General features: G+C 38.1%; 1 protein-coding gene across 6 annotated transcripts in view; it reads left to right on the forward strand.

The window, feature by feature from the left end:
• Window positions 1-20193, forward strand: part of RYR2 (ryanodine receptor 2) — a 767906-nt gene that overhangs the window by 293915 nt on the left and 453798 nt on the right. For all 6 annotated transcript variants that reach the window (XM_030335594.1, XM_030335595.1, XM_030335590.1 and 3 more), the window contains exons 4-5: window positions 3736-3756; window positions 12796-12810. In XM_030335594.1, coding sequence (XP_030191454.1) covers window positions 3736-3756; window positions 12796-12810 — 36 coding nt within the window. The remainder of the gene's footprint in view (window positions 1-3735; window positions 3757-12795; window positions 12811-20193) is intronic.

Below are 20193 nucleotides of genomic sequence, written 5' to 3' on the forward strand. Positions count from 1 at the left end.
GGCCTCTCCAAATCATAATTTGCTTTAAAAAATCTAGATGACTTCGTCGTGTTTTGAATGCTGGAACACAGTGTGCGAATTTTCATGTCCCTGCTCCCCTATTCCAATCTTAATAATAAACAGCCTGTGTGGTAGAGAATTATTTGTAGGGTAGAGAATTTCTTTTTCACTTTTCTCTAATTTATTACTCAAAAAAATTTAACAGCAGGGTAGTGGATTGTCGGCATGCATTAAAGATTTTGATTACTTGTTTGTGTTATGCCTTGATATTAAAAATTCTTGGGGCGCCTGGGTGGCTCAGTCAGTTAAGTGTCAGACTTCAGTTCAGGTCATGATCTCATGTTTCTTGAGTTTGAGCCCCGTATTGGGCTCTGTGCTGACAGCTCGGAGCCTGGAGCCTGCTTTGGATTCTGTGTCTCCCTCTCTACCCCTCCCCTTCTCTCTCTCTCTCTCTCTCTCTCTCTCTCTCTCTCTCTCTCTCTCTCTCTCTTTCTCTCTCTGTCAACAATAAACAAACACTGTAAATGTATCTATGCAAAAAACCAAACATGCTTTGAACAAGTGATACTAAATAACATGTTTGATGTTCTAGGTGCATTTTACTTTCTCTCATCTTGATGTTAACATATTATACTGGGTGGCACTTAACTAACAAATAGGCTGTTGAGTCAGATTCTTGATTTCAGCTTGGGCCATGATCTCATGGTTCCTGGGTTTGAGCCCTTTATTGGGCTCTGTGCTGACAGTGCAGATTCTCTCTGTCTCTCTCTCTGTCTCTCTCTCTCTCTCTGCCTCTCCCCCACTTGTGCACGGGTGCGCTCTCTTTCTCTGTCTCTCAAAATGAATAAACTTAAAGAAGAAGAAATAGGCTGTTGAGCAATTTCAAATTGAATGTAGAATAAAAATTTGAGACAAGAAAAAAAAGATGTAACTTGAATATGGTGTACAAGTAGTGGCATGAGAGTGTGGGGCTTTGCCGTTAGAGACACAATGTCAAGGTCAAGTTCCATTGTTTAATAACTAAGTGACATTTTTTCATTGTGGAGGATTTGTAACACCTTTATATGTCATTTGTATCTTCATGTATAAAATGCAGATAAGAAGATTACACGTAAAACATTTAGTTCAAAGCCTGGCACATAGTAACTGCTTAATATGTGACTTACAGATTTAATGATAATAAAATTCTTCACCTTACACAGTAAGGCTTAACTCAAGCAATTTGAAAGAAGCAACCAAAAATTTTTTTAACGTTATGGAATAGTTCGTGTTTATATATCCTGAAAGTATTAATTAAAATATGAATACAAAGAGATGTCATATGAATATTTCATCTTTCATATAATGATACAATTTAGAATTAATTGCTTTTATACTATATTTTTAACTTCTGTCCTTTGCTAAATCAACTTGGAATTTAAACTACTCTTTTCTTTTCCTTAATGGCAGTTTTGTTTTCTTTGAAAAATGAGGTTGCCATTTTTTTTAGTCTTATTATGATAGAATACCTAATGTAATTTCCTAGAGATGTTAATATATTTATTTTCTCTAATGTAATTTGTGCATGTTTTTAAAATCCCAAATATTTGGATAATAAATGATTAGAATAAATGTTCATTTGCCTTATATGCTTTATGGATTTGGTAATTATTTAAACTATAAAATTAATCAAGGTTATTGTGAACTTTATATTTCCCTTCCTCAGTTATCTCCACAGAAATCATTCTCCTCTTCACCTTTTGCAGGCATTTAATGAAATGGTTCTTGTTAACATTAGTAAGAGATGTGTCATGAAATCGCTCTGCCTTGCTTATGCATAATTACAACTTTATTGCCCTTTAGTCTTTTAAATCTGTGGGCCATTTGTCTTGTCTTTTGTGTTGTGATAATTCACCTCCAGCACATGCTGTTGCTAAGCCTTTCTTTGGGTATTGGGATACTGAGTTTGTTATATTGCTACTAATTCTTGCTACTTTTAAGAAATTGTTTCTCCTTTCAACTATAGATCAGTAAAGAGCTTCTATTACTAATACTAGTTACTGACTTTTGATTACAAGTTCTTTCTTCTAGAAAAATCCTACACTTTATCTTTGCAGTGATGCAAATGCGTGTGTGTGTGTGTGTGTGTGTGTGTGTGTGTGTGTGTGAGAGAGAGAGAGAGAGAGAGAGAGAGAGAGAGAGAGAGAGAATGTTTAACATTTAGAAGTGAAAATGATGGGTTTAATAAACTGTCTTTGCTCATCAACGGAGTCACTGCAAGTATGGCATATTTTGTTTTCCCGACAACTATTTAAAGGAAATCATTTCACATTTTCTTGAATTACTGCTCTTGATAGAGAACAAATACAAGGATTTGTCCTTGGGAGGTAGAAAAGTAAATGGTAACTATATTACAACTAGTCACGATTAAATTGTTTCCCTCTGCCCCAGTATCTGAAGAAACAAAGTCATCCCGTTGTAAATAAGTTAAAGTTTAAAATGAGGACTTGAACTTTATATCACAGCCAAGTATCTTAAAAATTTAGAGTGAAAACCAGGTCTTTCCATTCAGTAAGTTGTTCTCTCTTAAAAAGCAATTGTGTGTTTTTAAAACTTATAACAGATTTTTCAGAGGACTAAATAAATTATTAAATAAACCAAAATGCTCTCTTGTAAGTAGCCTCCTGGGGCTTCAAAATAATTCCACCTGTGTACTTAAGTTGATATTTTTATATCACTGTCTACTATCTTAAAAATAACCACTGTGTGTTACATTTATGCACATTTCCTTCCACAAGCTTGCTTACTAAGGGATGCAGATTCCTGGCCATGGCCCAAGATTTCTGCCTAACTAGCCTTAGATCTTCCCCAATTAATGAATTGCCTAAGGAAAAAAGTTACAAATAAACTTAGTGTATGAAGAGTCTGAAACAAACCTCAAGTCTCACAAGATACCAATCATAGGTGTTATATTGGGGGGGGGTGGGTTTTGCAAACAACTCTGAGAGGGTGTATGCCCCTTAAAGTTGACTTTTATTTTTTTTTTTTCTGATTGATTTGCTAGGAACCGAGGGCATTGTAGAGACAGACAGTCTTTGTTGACTTATGGTTTTTTTTTTTTTAATTCTATTTTATACTTTGGAATATAATTTTATTCACTGATATTTTTAAGGAATCTCATAATGATTATGAGACTAACATGCATTCATTAATAAATGCAATAAAAAAATTTGATGCTGATACAATTTCAGGATTTTTTGGCAAGGCATGCCTTTTGTTATATTGTGACATTTTATACAATGTGAGGAAGATTGGGGTAAGAGAAAGTTTACTTTTATTTCATGAAAGATTTTTATGGTTAGATGCTGTATTTCTAAATTGACCGCTATATTTCTATTTTCATTAAATAGATACTTACAGTTAGAGGAGAAGACTGGTCCCTAAATCTGGAAGCCTGTTAGGTTTGAGAATCAGATCAGTGTTCATGTTTGCTTTTGAATATGTTGGATTGTTATGATTTCGTGTACCTGGTGCTTTTCCAGCTTAATAACTTTAAAAATTCCGATTAGTAAGTTAATTGACTTTTTCTGGTTTGTTTGAGATTAAATGTTATTAATTACAGTTTGAGTACTTTCATTTTCCATTAGAAATGGAAGATTTTGGTGCAGGGACCATATATTTAAATGACAGTAATTGAAACTTTGACAGGCATTTATTTGTTTGCTTGTTATTTATTTTGGCTTTTTCTTTCCCCAGCAAGTTGATGTGGAAAAATGGGTATGTGTTTCCATGTATTTACAAAGAAACTGTGATCTTAAACAAGTGCATGTTTCCTGTTGCCTCTAATCTTTTTGTTTTGCTTCCCAGTGTGGCTTGTACTATGAATATTCAAACTAACTGCTATCGCGTAATGAACACCTATTGTACTGGTCTCTATGTAGAACCTTACGAAGTTTTGGTTTTGCTTTGTCTGAAATGAGGTAGATTGGAACACTCTCCCTACCTAGAAGTATATGCTTTCTATATAATTTGTAATTATGATATGCTTCTGATCAACAGGAATCAGAATTGTTTATCTCTTATCCAACAAATCTCGACTACTTACTCTTAAAGCCCTCCTGCTTAGCTCTTATGTTTTCCATGCTCTATAGACATGGTCTGTTATCTGTATTAATGGAATCTTTAAAAGTACAGGTGTTGTTAGTATCGTGAGGAAAGATGCAGGTGACAGGGTTCTGGAGGCAAAGTCTGGACCAACATGGTGACAAATCATGTAAGGTGGCCATGTTACTACTCAGATGTCACTTTCCTCATCTGCTAAAAGGAGAGAAGAATCCTTACAGTCCTGAACACCCTGAATACCCTTAATTATGAATGGAAATTAGAGTATCACCAACACTTTTTTTCCCAAGCATGCAAAACAGCGAAGCATAGTTTATTATTTTTGTTGTATTATTTTGTTTTTATTTGCTTTGTGACTTAATATATTGACTTAAATTTTTTTTTTAATATTTCTTTATTTTTGAGAGAGAGAGACAGAGCAAGAGCAGGGGAGGGGCAGAGAGAGGGGGAGACACAGAATCCGAAACACACTCCAGGCTCTGAGCTGTCAGCCCAGAGCCCAATGTGGGGCTTGAACTCATGAAGCCTGAGATCATGACCTGAGCCGAAGTCAGAACCTTAACCGACTGAGCCACCCAGGCGCCCCAAATATTGACTTTTAAAGATTGGCTTAACCGATGGCTTCATTCTATATTTATTATTTTCCCTGATCCTGGGATATGAGTCTCTTGATATTCTCAATATTTTTGAGCCTTTTGCTACCTGATTTTCAGTAGCCTTTCAGTGGTGTTTCTACCACTGAAACAAATGCATGTTCACTTGGCTTTTTGTGAATCTTGGCTCTTTTTCACTTACCGTATCCCTTTATATTGATGGAAAGCTTTTTTGTTTTTTTTAATTGCCATTTCCATGATGATGATACCCATATAATTTTGAGAACTGCTACTTCTATATTATATTTCTGGAGAGAATGTAAATTCATCATCTGTCTCTTCGTAGCTAAACGATTACTAATTCTGTTCAACTTTTCTGTTGTTGTTGTTTTGAAATTTCATGTCTTCTGTGCCTATAGTTAGGGTTCTGATCCAAGCTTTACACTCTTCTTGTCTTGGGAATAAAGGCCTGTCTCTACGAACATGTTGGTCGTCTTTTGGTGGCTCCCTGCCAATGTCAGCTGTCCTAAAATGAGTCTGTCTTTTCTCATTTTGGTGCCCCTTTACTTCCATTAGTCAACTTAGGTGCTGTACCCAGAGATCACTTTTTCATGAACCAACCAGTCAAGCCACTTTCAAATCTGGAAATAGAATTCATGAACAAATGGGAACCCTCTTTTCCTTTGTCTGTAAGTGTTTCCCTCTCTTCCTCCCTGTGTCTGGTTACTCTTGACCTACCTCACCGGGTGGCTTTTCTTTCTCTCATTTTCGTAACAATTTCACATCTCAGACTTCATTCTTATCAAGTTTATTCGTAAATCTTCACAGTTGAGGTTGCTTTCTGGATCTGAGAAAGAAAAGGAAGTAACATTGAGCTGAAAATCATGCAGTTCAGCTTTGCAAGTAACTAGCTTTATAACCTTATGTAGGCTATCTGTCGACTGTTACCTCCTCATCTATAGGATTAGAATCTGGACCAGTCCTTTCTTGTTCTAAGATAGTACCATTATATTAACAATAAAACATTGATGCTGAAATATGCTGCCATTTAGATATCATATAATGAAAATTCCTGCTGGCATTTTTTGAGGAAACTGGTAATCATTATGAGTATATGACTCGGTAAATTTTTGGTTTGAGCTCTTCCTTTCTTTGAAGACTCATGTAGTTCAAATCTTACATATTTTCCATTGGAAGTTTGAAATTCGACTGTAACCGGTACCTTGAAGGGTAACAGAAAAACAGTTTAACCCCCTGCCTACCCACCTGCTCTATGGGGCCTCTACTCCTTTGTCCCATTCCTTAAATTAGGATGGGTCCCATGACCTCTCTTATATCCAGAGAGTAAGAACCCCTCCCCCAGTCATTTCAAGTCACAAAAGTCTCATTTTGGTAACCAAATCATGCAGTCCCGTGTAATCGGCGGGGGGGGGGGGGGGGGGCCTGAAGTTAATGTAGGTTGACCTGTGTTGGAGCTCTGGCCACCCCAGGCTGGAACCCAGGAGGGGAGGGGGGAAGGGGCGGGAAGCTGCCTCTTACTTCGCTCTGCCAGGATCCTCACACTCTTGCCCATTGCCCAGCGCTCCTGCCCCTGTCAGGGGGCAGCAGGAACATGGAAGAAGAGGGAAGTTGGCAGGAAGTCTTTTTTAAAAAAAATTTTAATGTTTATTTTTGAGAGAGAGAGAGAGCGAGCTAGCAGGGGAGGGGCAGAGAGAGGGAGACACAGAATCCAAAGCAGGCTCCAGGCTCTGAGCTGTCCGCACAGAGCCCCACACAGGGCTTAAAGTCACAAACTGCGAGAGCATGACCTGAGCCAAAGTCGGATGCTTAACTGCTTAACCAACCGAGCCACCCACGTGCCCCTGGCAGGAAGTCTTTCTTGATGACAGTGACCTTCATTGGGCTTGTCAGGTGATAAGGCGAGCGCTCTCTGGGGCACTTGGGAGGGTTTTCTGGGGAATGCCCGTCACCAGAAATCTGACCCGTGGTTCTCTTGCCTCAGCCAATGTTCCCCCAGCTGGTCAGTGGTGATGACTGCCTTGTCCCAAGGCCTCTTGGGGGCATTACGGACATCCCCAGGCCGGCTCTTTCTGGGGCAGCCTGTCTCTAGCAGCAAGCCCCCTCCTTGCCCTCTGCTGCCACAGCCTGCCTAGCCCGTCTCTTTGTCTTCATCTCCAGGCACAGTCAGACACCGGTCTCTTGTGTCCCACCTCCTGGGGGACACAGGTGTCCCCGAAGCCACTCTCTCTAGGCTTGAGGTGAGGGCAGGCTTGGGTGGGCAAGAGCAGGACTCAGAAGTTCCCAAAACCTCCTTCCAAGAACCATCCTTTTGCTCCCCGACCGCTTCTGGAAGACCAGAGCTGGGGGTCAGCCAAGGGCAGCAGGCCGATTTTCAGCCGCCCCTTTTGGTGGTGTAACAGTAAGTTTGGAATGCGGTACTCTTTGCCATCACTTTGTTCTGAGACAGGTGTCCCATTTTAACAGTTATACTTGCTTAACTACACAGGGCATTTACCAACCGCAGATTAAGACCTTTAGGAGCCCTGTAAAATTTACATATATATGGAAAGGCAAATGGCTTCTTTGTAAATTTTCTGATAGTATAATTCGGGATAGCTTCATCAAAGGTCAATCAGTCTTAATCAGTCTCTTCCTCCCCCCTTCCCGCCCTTCCTCTCTCCACTGGTTTCCCAGTGTCTCTTTGAGCATCTTTGAGTATTTTGCATTTAATCATAAGCCCATTGAGTAATCAAATGTGCTCTTCATACACGAAGGGAGAATAACATTGGTGGGTCTGGAGTAGCAGGTGATAGATTGCCTGTTATTTCTGTCTCCTCCACCCCAGCCTTCTGGCACCCCTAACCCATAGCATCGGCCTCTAGCATGGTGCCTGGGGTTGCAGGCCTGTAGTGTGGTAGCCTAGTGCGTGGGGTTGGGTGGAGCTGGGGAGAAGGGATGGAAAACAGTGTGGTATTTGTCAGATGTGGAGCAGTGTCTGTAGACCGAATGAGGTCTCGTACATATACTTGCTCTTTTCAGGAATACGTTGATGCTGCTGTAATTGGTAAGATACAAAATTCTTTCAAATGTTCCTAACTGAATAGCAGTTTAAAAACAGTAATGTGTTTTCATGTGCATGTACTGCCATGTGAGGGCCTGTGAAATGCTTTCATGTTTTCAAGGTTCATACGTGTTTGAAATGGTTTGGAAAAAAATAGAATGTTCTATACTTTGATATACACAATTAAAAAAAATTTTTTAACGTTAATTCATTTTTGAGAGACAGCATGAGCTGGGGAGGGGCAGAGAGAGAGAGAGAGGGAGGCACAGAATCTGAAGCAGGCTCCAGGCTCTGAGCTGTCAGCACAGAGTCCGACATGGGGTTTGAACTCGTGAGCCATGAGATCATGACCTGAGCCGAAGTCAGACACCCTGATATACATAATTTTTTATATGTAGGTGGTGATCTGAGTATAGGTGAGGCTTTATGTATCTTTGGGTCATTATGATCCATATATTTTGTGCAGAGATCAATTTGTTGGTTTTGATTTAGAGAAATTTTTTCCACGAGACAAGCTACAAAAAGAGGAAAGCCCTAAATAGCTCTTTTACTTCATATTTTAGGCGTTCATGCAGCTCAGTGATTTATAAACCTGTGTCAGCGAGCCAAAATGGGAGGATTTATGGTAGTCTTTCAGAAGCATTTATTTTTCTTCGCCCTTCAAAAGAAGAAGTGGATAATTACACACATATATATTGTCAAATTCATGACACTCAAAAGAAAAGGCAGTTCACGTAAATCCTTTCTGTACAGAATTGTCAATAGGTTGAAAATGACAACAGTGATGACCAATCTGCCCCCAAAATATAGTGAATTATTTAAAAGATACGAGCATGCACCTGTAACCAGATAGTTATTATTATGAGCCATGTGAGAGCATAGCCACAGGCTCGATGATTACAGGTATCACTGCTCTTTCATGGTAATGAAAGCCGTGCCCCTTTTAGATGCTCTCTGGGCCTGCAGTCAACATGCCTGTCAATCAGTTCAGTTTTGGATATTTTCAGTGGAGAATCCCTAGAAAGTTAAGTATTTACATACGGTATTTTTATCGTAAGAGAAATAGTTGAGGGTTTTGTTATTACAAATATGCATACATATATCCTATTAGATAGTATATATTGATATACACTTGGACCTTGGAGTTGTTACTTTTAAACTTCTTTTGGTCCCTCAAATATATTGGGAACATTATTAATTTAAAATAACCACCAACGTGGATGGACCTAGAGGGAATTACGATAAGTGAAGTCAGACAGAGAAAGATAAATACCAGGTCATTTCACTTACATGTGGAATCTAAAAAACAAATGAAGAAACAAAAACACAGAAACAGACTCATACATACAACAAACTAGTGGTCGCCAGAGGGAACGTGGCGGTGGGGCGGGGGCGATGGCCAAACTAGGTGAAGCGGATTAAGAGGTACACACTTCCAGTTATAAAATAAGTCACCGAGATGAAAAGTACAGCATCGGGAATATAGTCAATAATATTGTCATAATGTTTGGTGACTGCACTTACAGTGGGGAGCTTTACGTAATCTATACATTGGTGAAGCAATGTCATACGCCTGAAACTAATAAAACGTTGCCTGTCACTTATACTTCAGTTAAACAGATAGCCACCAATAACCTCAAGTCTTTGGCGGTGAGAGGTCTTTTTCTTTTTTCAACATCGTGAAATTTACCAGATGTATATCCCCACTTGCAAAGTAGAGGTTACCAGTTGGGGGATTATGGAGAAATCCTAGCATCTTGCTACATGCAAGAGAAAAGATGGCAAATAAGAAATTCAGTGGATAGCCTGTGTGCAAAGTAGGACGTTTCCTGCCCTCAGTGGAAACTTCGTTTTAAAAGGTCCTCCTGCATCAAAATTTTGCCCTAGCCTTTCAGATTGTTGGATTGGATAATTCTTTTTAGTGACAAGCCCCCAAATGGTTATTTTGTGCTAATTCCAGATCTATACAATTTTTGAGAAGATTATTTCAGTAAAGGTTCTTTTAAAACTCTAAGACAGGTCCATGTATAGAAGTATTACATTTTTAAATCAGTTGTCATTTCATAAAACTGAAATAACAGCTTGTTTTAGTTTATTTTATTTAAAAATTTTTAATTTTTATTTTTGAGAGAGAGGGAGAGAGGGAGAGAGAGAATGCAAGCAGGGAAGGGGCACAGAGAGAGGGAGACACAGAATCTGAAGGAGGCTCCAGGCTCTGAGCTGTCAGCACAGAGCCCGACATGGGGCTTGAACTCACAAACTTGTGAGATCATGACCTGAAATGAAGTCTGATGCTTAACCGACTGAGCTACCCAGGCACCACTGAAATAACAGTTTAAAAAATTCAAAGTTGAACTGAAAGGCCTAGCTATGGTAGAGGAGCTTTCTCGGTCTCCCGAATCACTGTTTCTTTCTTTATACCAGCAATGGATTGAGTGTAATTGTGCATTCTCTTGATGTCCCGTGTTTGATTACAATTTTCCTAAAGGAGTATTGCTATTTGATTTGTTTTCCTACTCATAATCATTTGCATATGCCAAGAAAGCCCTTCAGGTCTCTCAGCTGTGCTAGATCAAATGACATAAACTTACAGACCAAAGACTGTTCTGCTTCCGTTTGCCATCCGTTGGCCCCCCTCATGGCCGTCTGTCTGTGAGTTACAGCTCAAGGATGTCTAATTCTCTTCCTGGTTCATGTGAACGTAGCGTAATGGGGGCTCTGCCTCCAGCTCTTGCTCACGTTTGAAGCTTCATCGGACCTACCAGTTCGGAAGTCATTTACACTAACCCTTGAACACTGGGTTACTGCCACTTGCCCTTTACCCTAAAGAACTAAAATCTCTCCCTTGTGTTTCATCCTCCACCAGTTTCTTCTAGACGGAAAGCAGCGTCAATTCACCTTGGTGCCTGGACTCTTCCTTCGTTTATAGTCCTCTGTTTCTGTATCTTGTCTAATAGAATTTTAGCTTCTATCTAATGACCTTTGCATGAGGGAAATAAATAATTCTTTCAGTAAAGTGGAAGCATAAGGTGATACTCTCTAACCTAAATCAAGCCTATTCTCTTCAATATTTATCTTTAGGCATGAGTTTCTTCTTTTAATCATGTCAGCACCTTTTAAAGGATTTTGTTACTCTTTTTTCTGTTGCTTTTTATCATATCTAGGCAGTGTTTACATTGAGATTAAATTGCATATATATCCTTTTTGTTTTAATGTATCTTGCTTGCTTTTTCATTCCCCAGTGATCCCCTTTGAACTTGTCATAATGTTATCACTTGGTTATCGTTTGTGCTTGAGCCAAATGGACCAACCAGTGGTTTGCACAGAAGGTTAATGTCGGTAATGCCACAAGTAATCTTTCATGTTTTTGATTATCTTTTGATAATGTGTGTCTGGTACATGAGCTGTTCTTTCTCATGCTGCAGATGGATATTTTGGCCTTTGCTAATTTTCAGTATTTGTTCTCTTTTATCCTATATCAGGATTACTCTCCCCAGTGACTCGCCCTTCTTGTAGTTAAGACACTACTTAGGAATTGTAAATAGCAGCCCTCTGTTCTGACTCTCCTGACCATTCTTTTCTCTATTTATTACAGTTCTGATGTAGTTTAACCTAGGAAACAGAAAATCAGCCTGAGAACATTTCTCAAGGAAAAATCTCCGAAACTGAGCTCAATTAAAAACAAAAACTCATGAATAAAGTATCTGTTATAAGCTATGATCTGTACCAAAAGTTTGGAATTGTGTTTTTCTTTTAATTAAGGCTTTAAAAAGGATTTTTCCTAATTCCTCATCTAGTGATGTTTACATAATAGGATGTGATTGGCCAGTTTCATCATGGAAAATAATTTTTCTGATGTCATTTACCATTGATACCACTTACAAAATTGTAACCAAACAGCCTATATTTTTAAAGCTAAGAATGAAATGGTTCTTTACACATTTTTCTTAAATTTTTGATATTAAAGAGTCACCTGTCTGTCTCACTCAGAACAGCATGCAACTCTTGATCGGGGTTGTGAGTTTGAGTCCCACGTTGGGTGTACAGATTACTTAAAAACAACATTAAAAAATATAATATTAAAAAGGAAAAAAAAAAACCCAAAGTAGAGTTTCCATTTAGTAACATGTAAATTACTATGCATGTATGTTTCAGGAAAATAACTGTGGTATTTACAAATACTATGTTAGATAACTTCCCCCTTGCTGTTGTCTTTAAAATGAATGTGAACGTGTGTATCTTTTCTCTTTAGGACTTAAACACTGTGACAGCTAAATTTAACCCTAAGTTTGGAAATATGTTGTTATTTTTCCTTCTTAGCTCTTTGGCATCTGTGAACCTCTTCTAAGAGGAGGCAGTCAAATTTTAGGGGTCTAAAGAAAAATGAAGAAATGTACGTACAAATTAGGTTTTGCAGAAGTAAAATGAGCTATTATTATATACGCAAATCATAAGGAGATAAATGTTTTAAGGGAAAAAGAGAAAAGTTTTTGTGGTTTTTCTTTGAAATACACATCTCGGAATATGTAGTATCTAGAACCTGCTTATTGTTTTTTGCATGACATGTAAACAGCTTATCACAGCCTCTTAATTTACAATCCACTTTACCTGTTTCTAATCCACTATCTTTACTAAACTTTGTTGGGTTGCTGTTTTATATCACTGCATTTTTATGCAAGAGATAAAAAAAAGTTATAAAGCATTTTTGAGTATCATTTTCAGAATATACCTTTGGTTCTTTTGGTGCTTAGTGGCTATGTTATAAATCGAATCATGCATTAAAGTACAGCAGCATGTTTTCACAGAAGTAGGAAAAACTGATATAAAGACAATTTTCAAAGAGAGTTTTGCCTGCTACAGCTTTCCTCTAGCATGTAGTTGATACTAAGTTTTCTTGTGATCTCACAGTGAGTGTGGTAGTTTTTTTATTGTTCACATAACTCTATTTTGAACAGTGGAATCTTTATAAATAAGAGATATTTTTAAGAAGTCTTTGCAAAAATGTATAATATTTTCTCTCTTTTCCTTCTGCCCCTACAGAAATTCATGATGAAGGTAAGACATTGGATCATCTGGTCTATATGTAATACTTGGTGCGTTTTAAATTTGGTTACATGGATTTGTTTTTTAATTCGTGGCACTTTTCTTCACATTTTCAAGTTTTTAAAAATTAAATCAAACTTTGGAACTTGTAAATTTAAATAAATCACACATTTAAATTTGACGTCTTAATGAACAACGTTTGACATTTTGGGTCATATTGTACGACATTAAGTTTTATTTAGCCGATGTTAGGAATTTCTCCTTATCAAAACTTAGTTTTTTCACAGCTTTCCATTTAGAATTTTCACTCTGGGGATCATATTGGCTGTTTTGCTTTTAAAGCTGTCTTGCATGAATACAATATGAAATTTATACTCAGGGAAATTGGAAGAGGCACCATGAAGCTGCTACAGGAGAAGTGAAAATAATTTAACCCCTTTTCATTTCTTAACCAAATTACAAAAGTGGAAAGATCTTAAAAGACAAGTTGAAAGGGGAGAGAAAAATACATGACATGTTATTGAAGGAAATATGAGGAAGAAGAGCAGAATGTCATTCTTTCGAGATATAAACTAGAAGTTTTTTGTTTTGTTTTTATGTACCTACCATTTTTTCTCATATAACATTCATGAAATTTAATTTTTATTTGAAAAGCCAAGAAACAATGTGTAGAGAAATTTATTGTATTCACTAAGTGAAGGCTTAATATAATTTAAAAATCCAAAAGAATGTCATTTCTTTTTAAATTTCTTTTTAATATTTACTTATTTTTGAGAGAGAGAGAGACAGGGTGTGAGTGGGTGAGGGGCAGAGAGAGAAGGAGACACAGAATCCCAAGCAGGCTCCAGGCTCCGAGCTGTCAGCACACAGCCCGACGTGGGGCTCAAACCCACGAACTGTGAGATCACGACCTGACCTGTGAGATCACTTAACCAACTGCGCCACTCAGGCACCCCAAAAGAATGTCATTTCAAAAGATATAAACTGTGAAACCTATTAAGTCAAAATTCTGGATGTAGATTTAAAAGGTCTCATGGAAGAAAAGGAAGCAAAGTGTGCATGGTTGAGTGTCTCTTGAGTCTATGTCTGTCATTCATATTTTCCAAAACTCTGTGCTATGAGTGTTGTAGGGTCCCCACAACTGGACCTATTCATTAACGTTAAGAATTTGACAGTTGGGGTGTCAAAGCAGGTGACTTCTTTGAAGCCATCTATCAACAAGGACACAAAACATTTTCCTAAATTTCAAACAACAGAAGATACTATTATAACCTTAACATTGGGAAGAGAGGACATTAACCACTTAATTAAACATCATGAAACAAGCATTTTAGTTGGGAAATGGTATAAATAGCAGCAAAACATGAGTATGTCCTCTCCTTGCAGATATGAATACGTACCTAATGAAATGGGGTTTGAAAAATTCAGTTTTTCTTGCCAAATCTGCATTTACACTGCTCTTTTTTCCATCTTGCCATTTTATCATACCAGTCTCTTATCCAATGCCATATCTACTTCCCCTTGGAAGAGGACGAATGGGATGGTTGCCTTAAACTTCTCTTTCAAGTGTTTTCATGAGAGCAGGTTCATAGAAAACTCAGTGCAAACAGAAAGGTGATGTAGAATGGAGGAGGGCACGTGTGGGGAGCACTGCGTGTAGGAGACGAGTAGTGACGAGACAAGTTCTACTTCTGAAACCAATATTGCATGGCACGTTAACTACCTAAAATGTAAATAAAAAAAAATAAAGATGATGTAGAATCAATTTAAACCAGGTAGCATACCTGGAATAATTCAATTAGGGTCTAATTCCCTTTAACTGCAAAGCCAGAAGCCCGATGGCTTATTTTTGTACCTGCATTGGATGATCCAGAGAGGTTAGAATCTAAGCAGAGGGTATATGTGTGAAGTTATAGCAATTTAAGCCACTTAAACGGGAAAAGATGCCGAATTTTCTTTAGCTTTCATCTTCCAATCGTGATTTGCTTTGGGTTTCATACCCGGACAGGCATTGTTTAACCTCCTAGAACCAGACAGATGTTTCCTTGTGGTGAGAGCCCATTTCTACTCTTGGCGCAGTGGTTGGTTCATAGATCTTCGGTCTGCTTCCCCAGGAGACCTTTAGGTTAAGACACCCATCAGAGGTACACCATCCAATGCCAAATGGCCATCTTGACACTGTTCAACTGGCTTCGTCAGACACACTTACTCTGCACCGAAGACAGATTTCTCATCAGTTACTATAATCATCTTGTGAATCTATTACGTGATTTCCTGTTAAAGAAGGCAGGGCTGCGAGTGTCTGTGTCCTGCTGCTGGGGACCCATAGGTTGACCGAAATACCAGGCCCCCCAATTCTGTGTGATTCCTCTTTGATCTTGTGCCGTTCGCAGTTGCATTTTTTAGGTCATTGTCAGATGATTTAAAAGTTTAAGCATGGAGATATTTTTCCATTTTTCTCCCTGGAACAACTCATTTCCCAAATTTGACTATTAGGATTTGAAGGTAAACTTAAAAGCTTCTCTGCTTAAATATCTGAGCACAATGAAAGAAGTTCTCTAATACAAATTTCTTGTTCTTGTCTGTTGTTTCATATTTTGGCGTGTACTCAAGGATCACCTGCAGTAATAAATTTCTTTTAAGATTTCATTGTTTTACTTCTAAAATGGCATGTTATGTCATAGCAGTCAAGGAATACAGAAAAATGCTGTGGTCTGACTTATTACAAAAACAACCTTTTTGCATAATAAGGGCCTGGAATGATGATGTCCTACATTTATTAACATAGCATTTTTATACAGGAAAAAATAGAAAAACAGAAAACTTAAAATATTTAGATATTATACAGTTAGTAAATTAGATAGTGTTAAAGAGTAATAATAGGGGAGACATGCTAATAAGCCAATATATAATACAAACACATATTTAAAGAACACAGAGCCAAAACAACAACAACAACAACAACAACAACAACAACAACACCAAAACAACAGAAACACAGTGCCAGTAATTTTTTGTGTGTATAAACCTCTTCAGTATCTTAGTCATTGCTATTATGATTTTATGTTTCGTGCTTTTCTGCTCTTATACATCAAATGTAGTTACAATGATCCAATTTGTCCCTCTTCCCACAGAGGGTAGCATGAATAAATTATACCCCGTGATGGCATATTGTTCTAAATAAATGTAAACATAGAAGCATGTACATCAAAGCTTTTACTTACAATATGGGTCCCCTAATTGGACATCTTTAGTAAGATCCTGGTAAGCAAGAAGCATAGGAATGCCTAATAATACTAAATTGATATTAAGATAATTTGTGTAAAACTTGAAGTGAGGCTGGTTTAGAACACATACAACAGTGTTGATTAGATTTTGTTTGAATGTACTCTGGACTCTTTTATCCACTTATAGCTCATGAGGTCATTTTTTTACACTGTTGTGGAACATTAACCGTGTCAGTCATTTCAGGGATAATGGGTCCAAATCCACACACAGAACTGAAAACATGCTTTCTTTGTTTTTGTTTTTGTTTAATTTTAGAGAGAGAGAGAGAGAGAGAGAGAGAGAGAGAGAGAGAACGAATAGGGGGAGAGAAGTAGAGAGAGAGCACGAATAGGGGAAGAAAAGTAAAGGGAGAGAGAGAGAGAGAGAGAATCTCCATGCTGAGTGTGGAGTCAGACATGGGGCTCGATCCCATGACCCTGGGATCATGACCAGAGCCAAAGTCAAGAGTCGGGTACCCAACTGACTAAGCCACACAGGCGCCCCTGAAAACATGTTTTTAGCTGATATTTTCAGAAAGTCAAATTTCACCTTTTAATAACTGATGGTTAGCTCTCCAACATCAGAAGTACTGAGAGAGTTTGGAAATGATAGTTGTTGATGTTTTTGTTATTTTTTTCCACCTAAAATGGCAGTAGCATCTTAACATAGACCCTCATCGTCTACAGGAGACCACAGTAGTCTAGCGGGAGCTGATTTCCAGATCCTGGTTCTGCTGGGGGGGCCCATGAAGGGCTGATGACCAGCAGCCCACTAAATACATCACAGACTCAACCAACCTTAGAGGCAGGCTAGGGTACCAGCAGCTGCATTTTCAGGGACAGGTAGAACCTAAGTCATGCTTGGAAATGTATTCAAGGACTTGTAAGTTCCAGGTAATATTTTTACGAAAAGGATCTGATGATAACGCATCCCATAGTTGGAGGCATTAAGAATCATACAAAGAATTAGCTCCTTAAAAAAAAAAAAGCTTTAAGGTTTATTTATTTTTGAGAGCACAAGAGAGAGACAGAGCGTGAGCAGGGGAGGGGCAGGGAGAGAGGGAGACACAGAATCTGAAGCAGGCCCCAGGCTCTGAGCTGTCAGCACAGAGCCCAATGTGGGACCCGAACTCACTGACTGCGAGATCATGACCTGAGCCGAAGCTGGATGCTTAACGGGCCTAGCCACCTAGGCACCCCACAAAGAAGTAACTCTTAAACTTGTTTTCTTTGTTGTTAGTGTGCAAATATTTGAAGGAAACTACGTGGGATCCAATATATAGTTGTTGAGTAAATGAATAATTAGAGCTTTCAGTTCTTATTGAAAATAAGAAAATATTATGCGTGATACCCTTGGCATCAAGTGCACTGTGCCTCTCAGACAGTAGACTTCCAACACATAGGACAGAGCGTTTCTTTCGTGTGATACTTACTGGAGAATTAGCAGGACTAGTTAGAGTATAGATGGCTTTCGTGGGAATTAAAAGTCTATTTGTCTCACATAAAATGTCATTTTTCTACTTCTTTTCTAAATTGGTACAATTGAAAGCAATGCTTACTTTGCCCATATGTCAGAGTCCAAAAAACGGTTAATAGGTTAACTTCAAAAACCACTAAGATTATTTTTTTCCTGTGTATGTTCTTGAAAGGGGGCCAGCCTTGAACTACATTAGCTTGATTGACTCTTAACCTAGTTGGTCCTGGCGGGATTCCCAAAGCATAATATGGTTATACAGCTGAGTCCTTATAGGTTTAGGTTTGGGAGGCTAAAGGGAAAATGGACCTTTGTTCTGGGGTCCTGATACATCACCCAGCAGTGATGATCTTTTTCTCATTGAAATTCTCAGGGGAAGTCCAACAGTCTACCTGAAGCACAGTGTTGTAGAGTGTTGAAGGAAGAACTCTAGAACTGGCTAGTATTTGGTATAGCCACTTCATAAAGTACCAGAAGTTCCCAATATCAGAAGAAGTCCCTAAATATTTGTTCACTTAAATTAAAGCAAGGACCAGGCCAAATTTAACAGAAATATTGACACAACTAACCAAATCCAAAAACAAAATAAAAAAAACACAGAAAAGAACCAAGGTACCTCTTTGAATCAATCTCACATACATAATTGTTTTCATATATGTTTGTTGAATGAACAATTATCCAATATATGCTCAAGTGTGGAAATTGCACATTTTATTTTTTTCTGATTTAGAGGCAATTGGAGTAGTACCATTTAAAATGACACATTAGAGGGGTGCCTAGCTGGCTCCTTCTGAAGAGAATGCCACTCTTGATCTCGGGGTCGTGAGTTCAAGCCCTATATTGGGGATAGAGATGACTTAAATAAATATAAAAAATAAAATGAGACATGAGAGAAAAAGTAGTGTGGACCATGTGACAGAAATTGCATTCACTTTGTGTTAATTGTGCTCTCTTAAGTAACAAAGTTAATTTAGTGTGGGTTATTTGCATACTTTTTCAGTTCTATTAAAACTAAATCTGCAGCATAAATTTGTATTTAAGTGGTGAGGAAATCTATAGTGTAAAATCTATAATTGCCTAGTTGTATAAAATCTGTAATTGGAATATCTCCCTTAACCAATTTGAACATTTACATATGTGTGTGTGTGTGTGTGTGTGTGTATGTGTATATATTATATATAAGTGAACTAAAGCAAAGCGTTAGAGTAAAAGGATCATTTGCCACTTTTGGGTTAAATCTAAGGCCTTGTCCTTCATTTTTAAAATTTTTTTTTTTCAACGTTTATTTATTTTTTGGGGGACAGAGAGAGACAGAGCATGAATGGGGGAGGGGCAGAGAGAGAGGGAGACACAGAATCGGAAACAGGCTCCAGGCTCTGAGCCATCAGCCCAGAGCCTGACGCGGGGCTCGAACTCACGGACCGCGAGATCGTGACCTGGCTGAAGTCGGACGCTTAACCGACTGCGCCACCCAGGCGCCCCTCATTTTTAAAAAATCTTATTTTGATTGGTGTGACTGTTACTCAAGGTCAGTTGTATTTTGTGGCTGTGGAACCTGTATGTGGTATGAAAAGGTAAGCTCCTATCAGAGTGATCCACATAAGGCAAGGTGAATAAAATTGTTCTTGGCTACACGAATCAAACATTATTTTAAAAGAAATGAATGCTTTTCAAAGAGTGCCTAGTTCTGAGAAGGAATATGATTTTGCAAAGTAGATTTTTCCCTTTTGCTCTCAGTGTATGAAAAAAGCGATTCTCCTTTTTTTAAAGCAGGTTTTCTTATTTGAATCCCTTTCAAGACCTGTTTTAAGAATGGTTCTGAGGTCTTTTGAGCATAACATGTAAAAAAAAAAAGTTATCCTAAGGAGTTGTACGGAAGAGTAGGAAGCGGGTATCTTTTGAATGAAAAGAGCTATAGTAGTATAATATATTAACGTACTTTCTTGGGGCACCTGGGTGGCTCAGTTGGTTAAGCGTCCAACTCTTGATCTTGGCTGAGGCCATGATCTCATGGTTCATGAGATCGAGCCCCACAGTGGACTCTGCATTGACAGCATGGAGCCTGCTTTGGATTCTCTCTCTCTCCCCCTCCCCCACTTGTGCACATTCTGTCTCTTTCTCTAAATAAACAAATAAACTTTAAAAAAGATACTAATGTACTTTCTTCACTTATTAAAGTATACATAAGTCAGTATCATCCCTCCTTATCCTAGTAGGCTTTCCCAGTGATTTGTAAGTATGCTAAAATTTGAGAAGCATTTCTCTATTTCATATTAAAAAATTTGGACTCTTAAAAAAAAACAGTTGGAAGGCATGAACCAATTTCAAACCTGTAGATGATTTGATCCATTCTGTGCTTTAGGAATTCTCTTTCATTGAACAGATATTTATTTAGTCCTTATTGTGTGCCAGGCATTTTGCCAGGAACCTGGGGTACAGTGGGTGACTAAGGTACCATAGTCCCTGCCCAGTGCAGCTCACAATGTAATGGGAAATAGAGACAATAAATAACTATAAATAAGTAATTACAAATTCTGGTAAGTACTTACAGTTACCAAAATCAAGTTCATTCTTCAAGAACTAGATCAACTGTCAGACTCTCAGTAGAGATTTTTCTTGGTAGCCTTATTCTAACTTAAACATTCTTATCACAGC

This window comes from Lynx canadensis, chromosome D2, assembly GCF_007474595.2.
Source record: "Lynx canadensis isolate LIC74 chromosome D2, mLynCan4.pri.v2, whole genome shotgun sequence".
Classification (NCBI taxonomy): Eukaryota; Metazoa; Chordata; class Mammalia; order Carnivora; family Felidae; genus Lynx; species Lynx canadensis.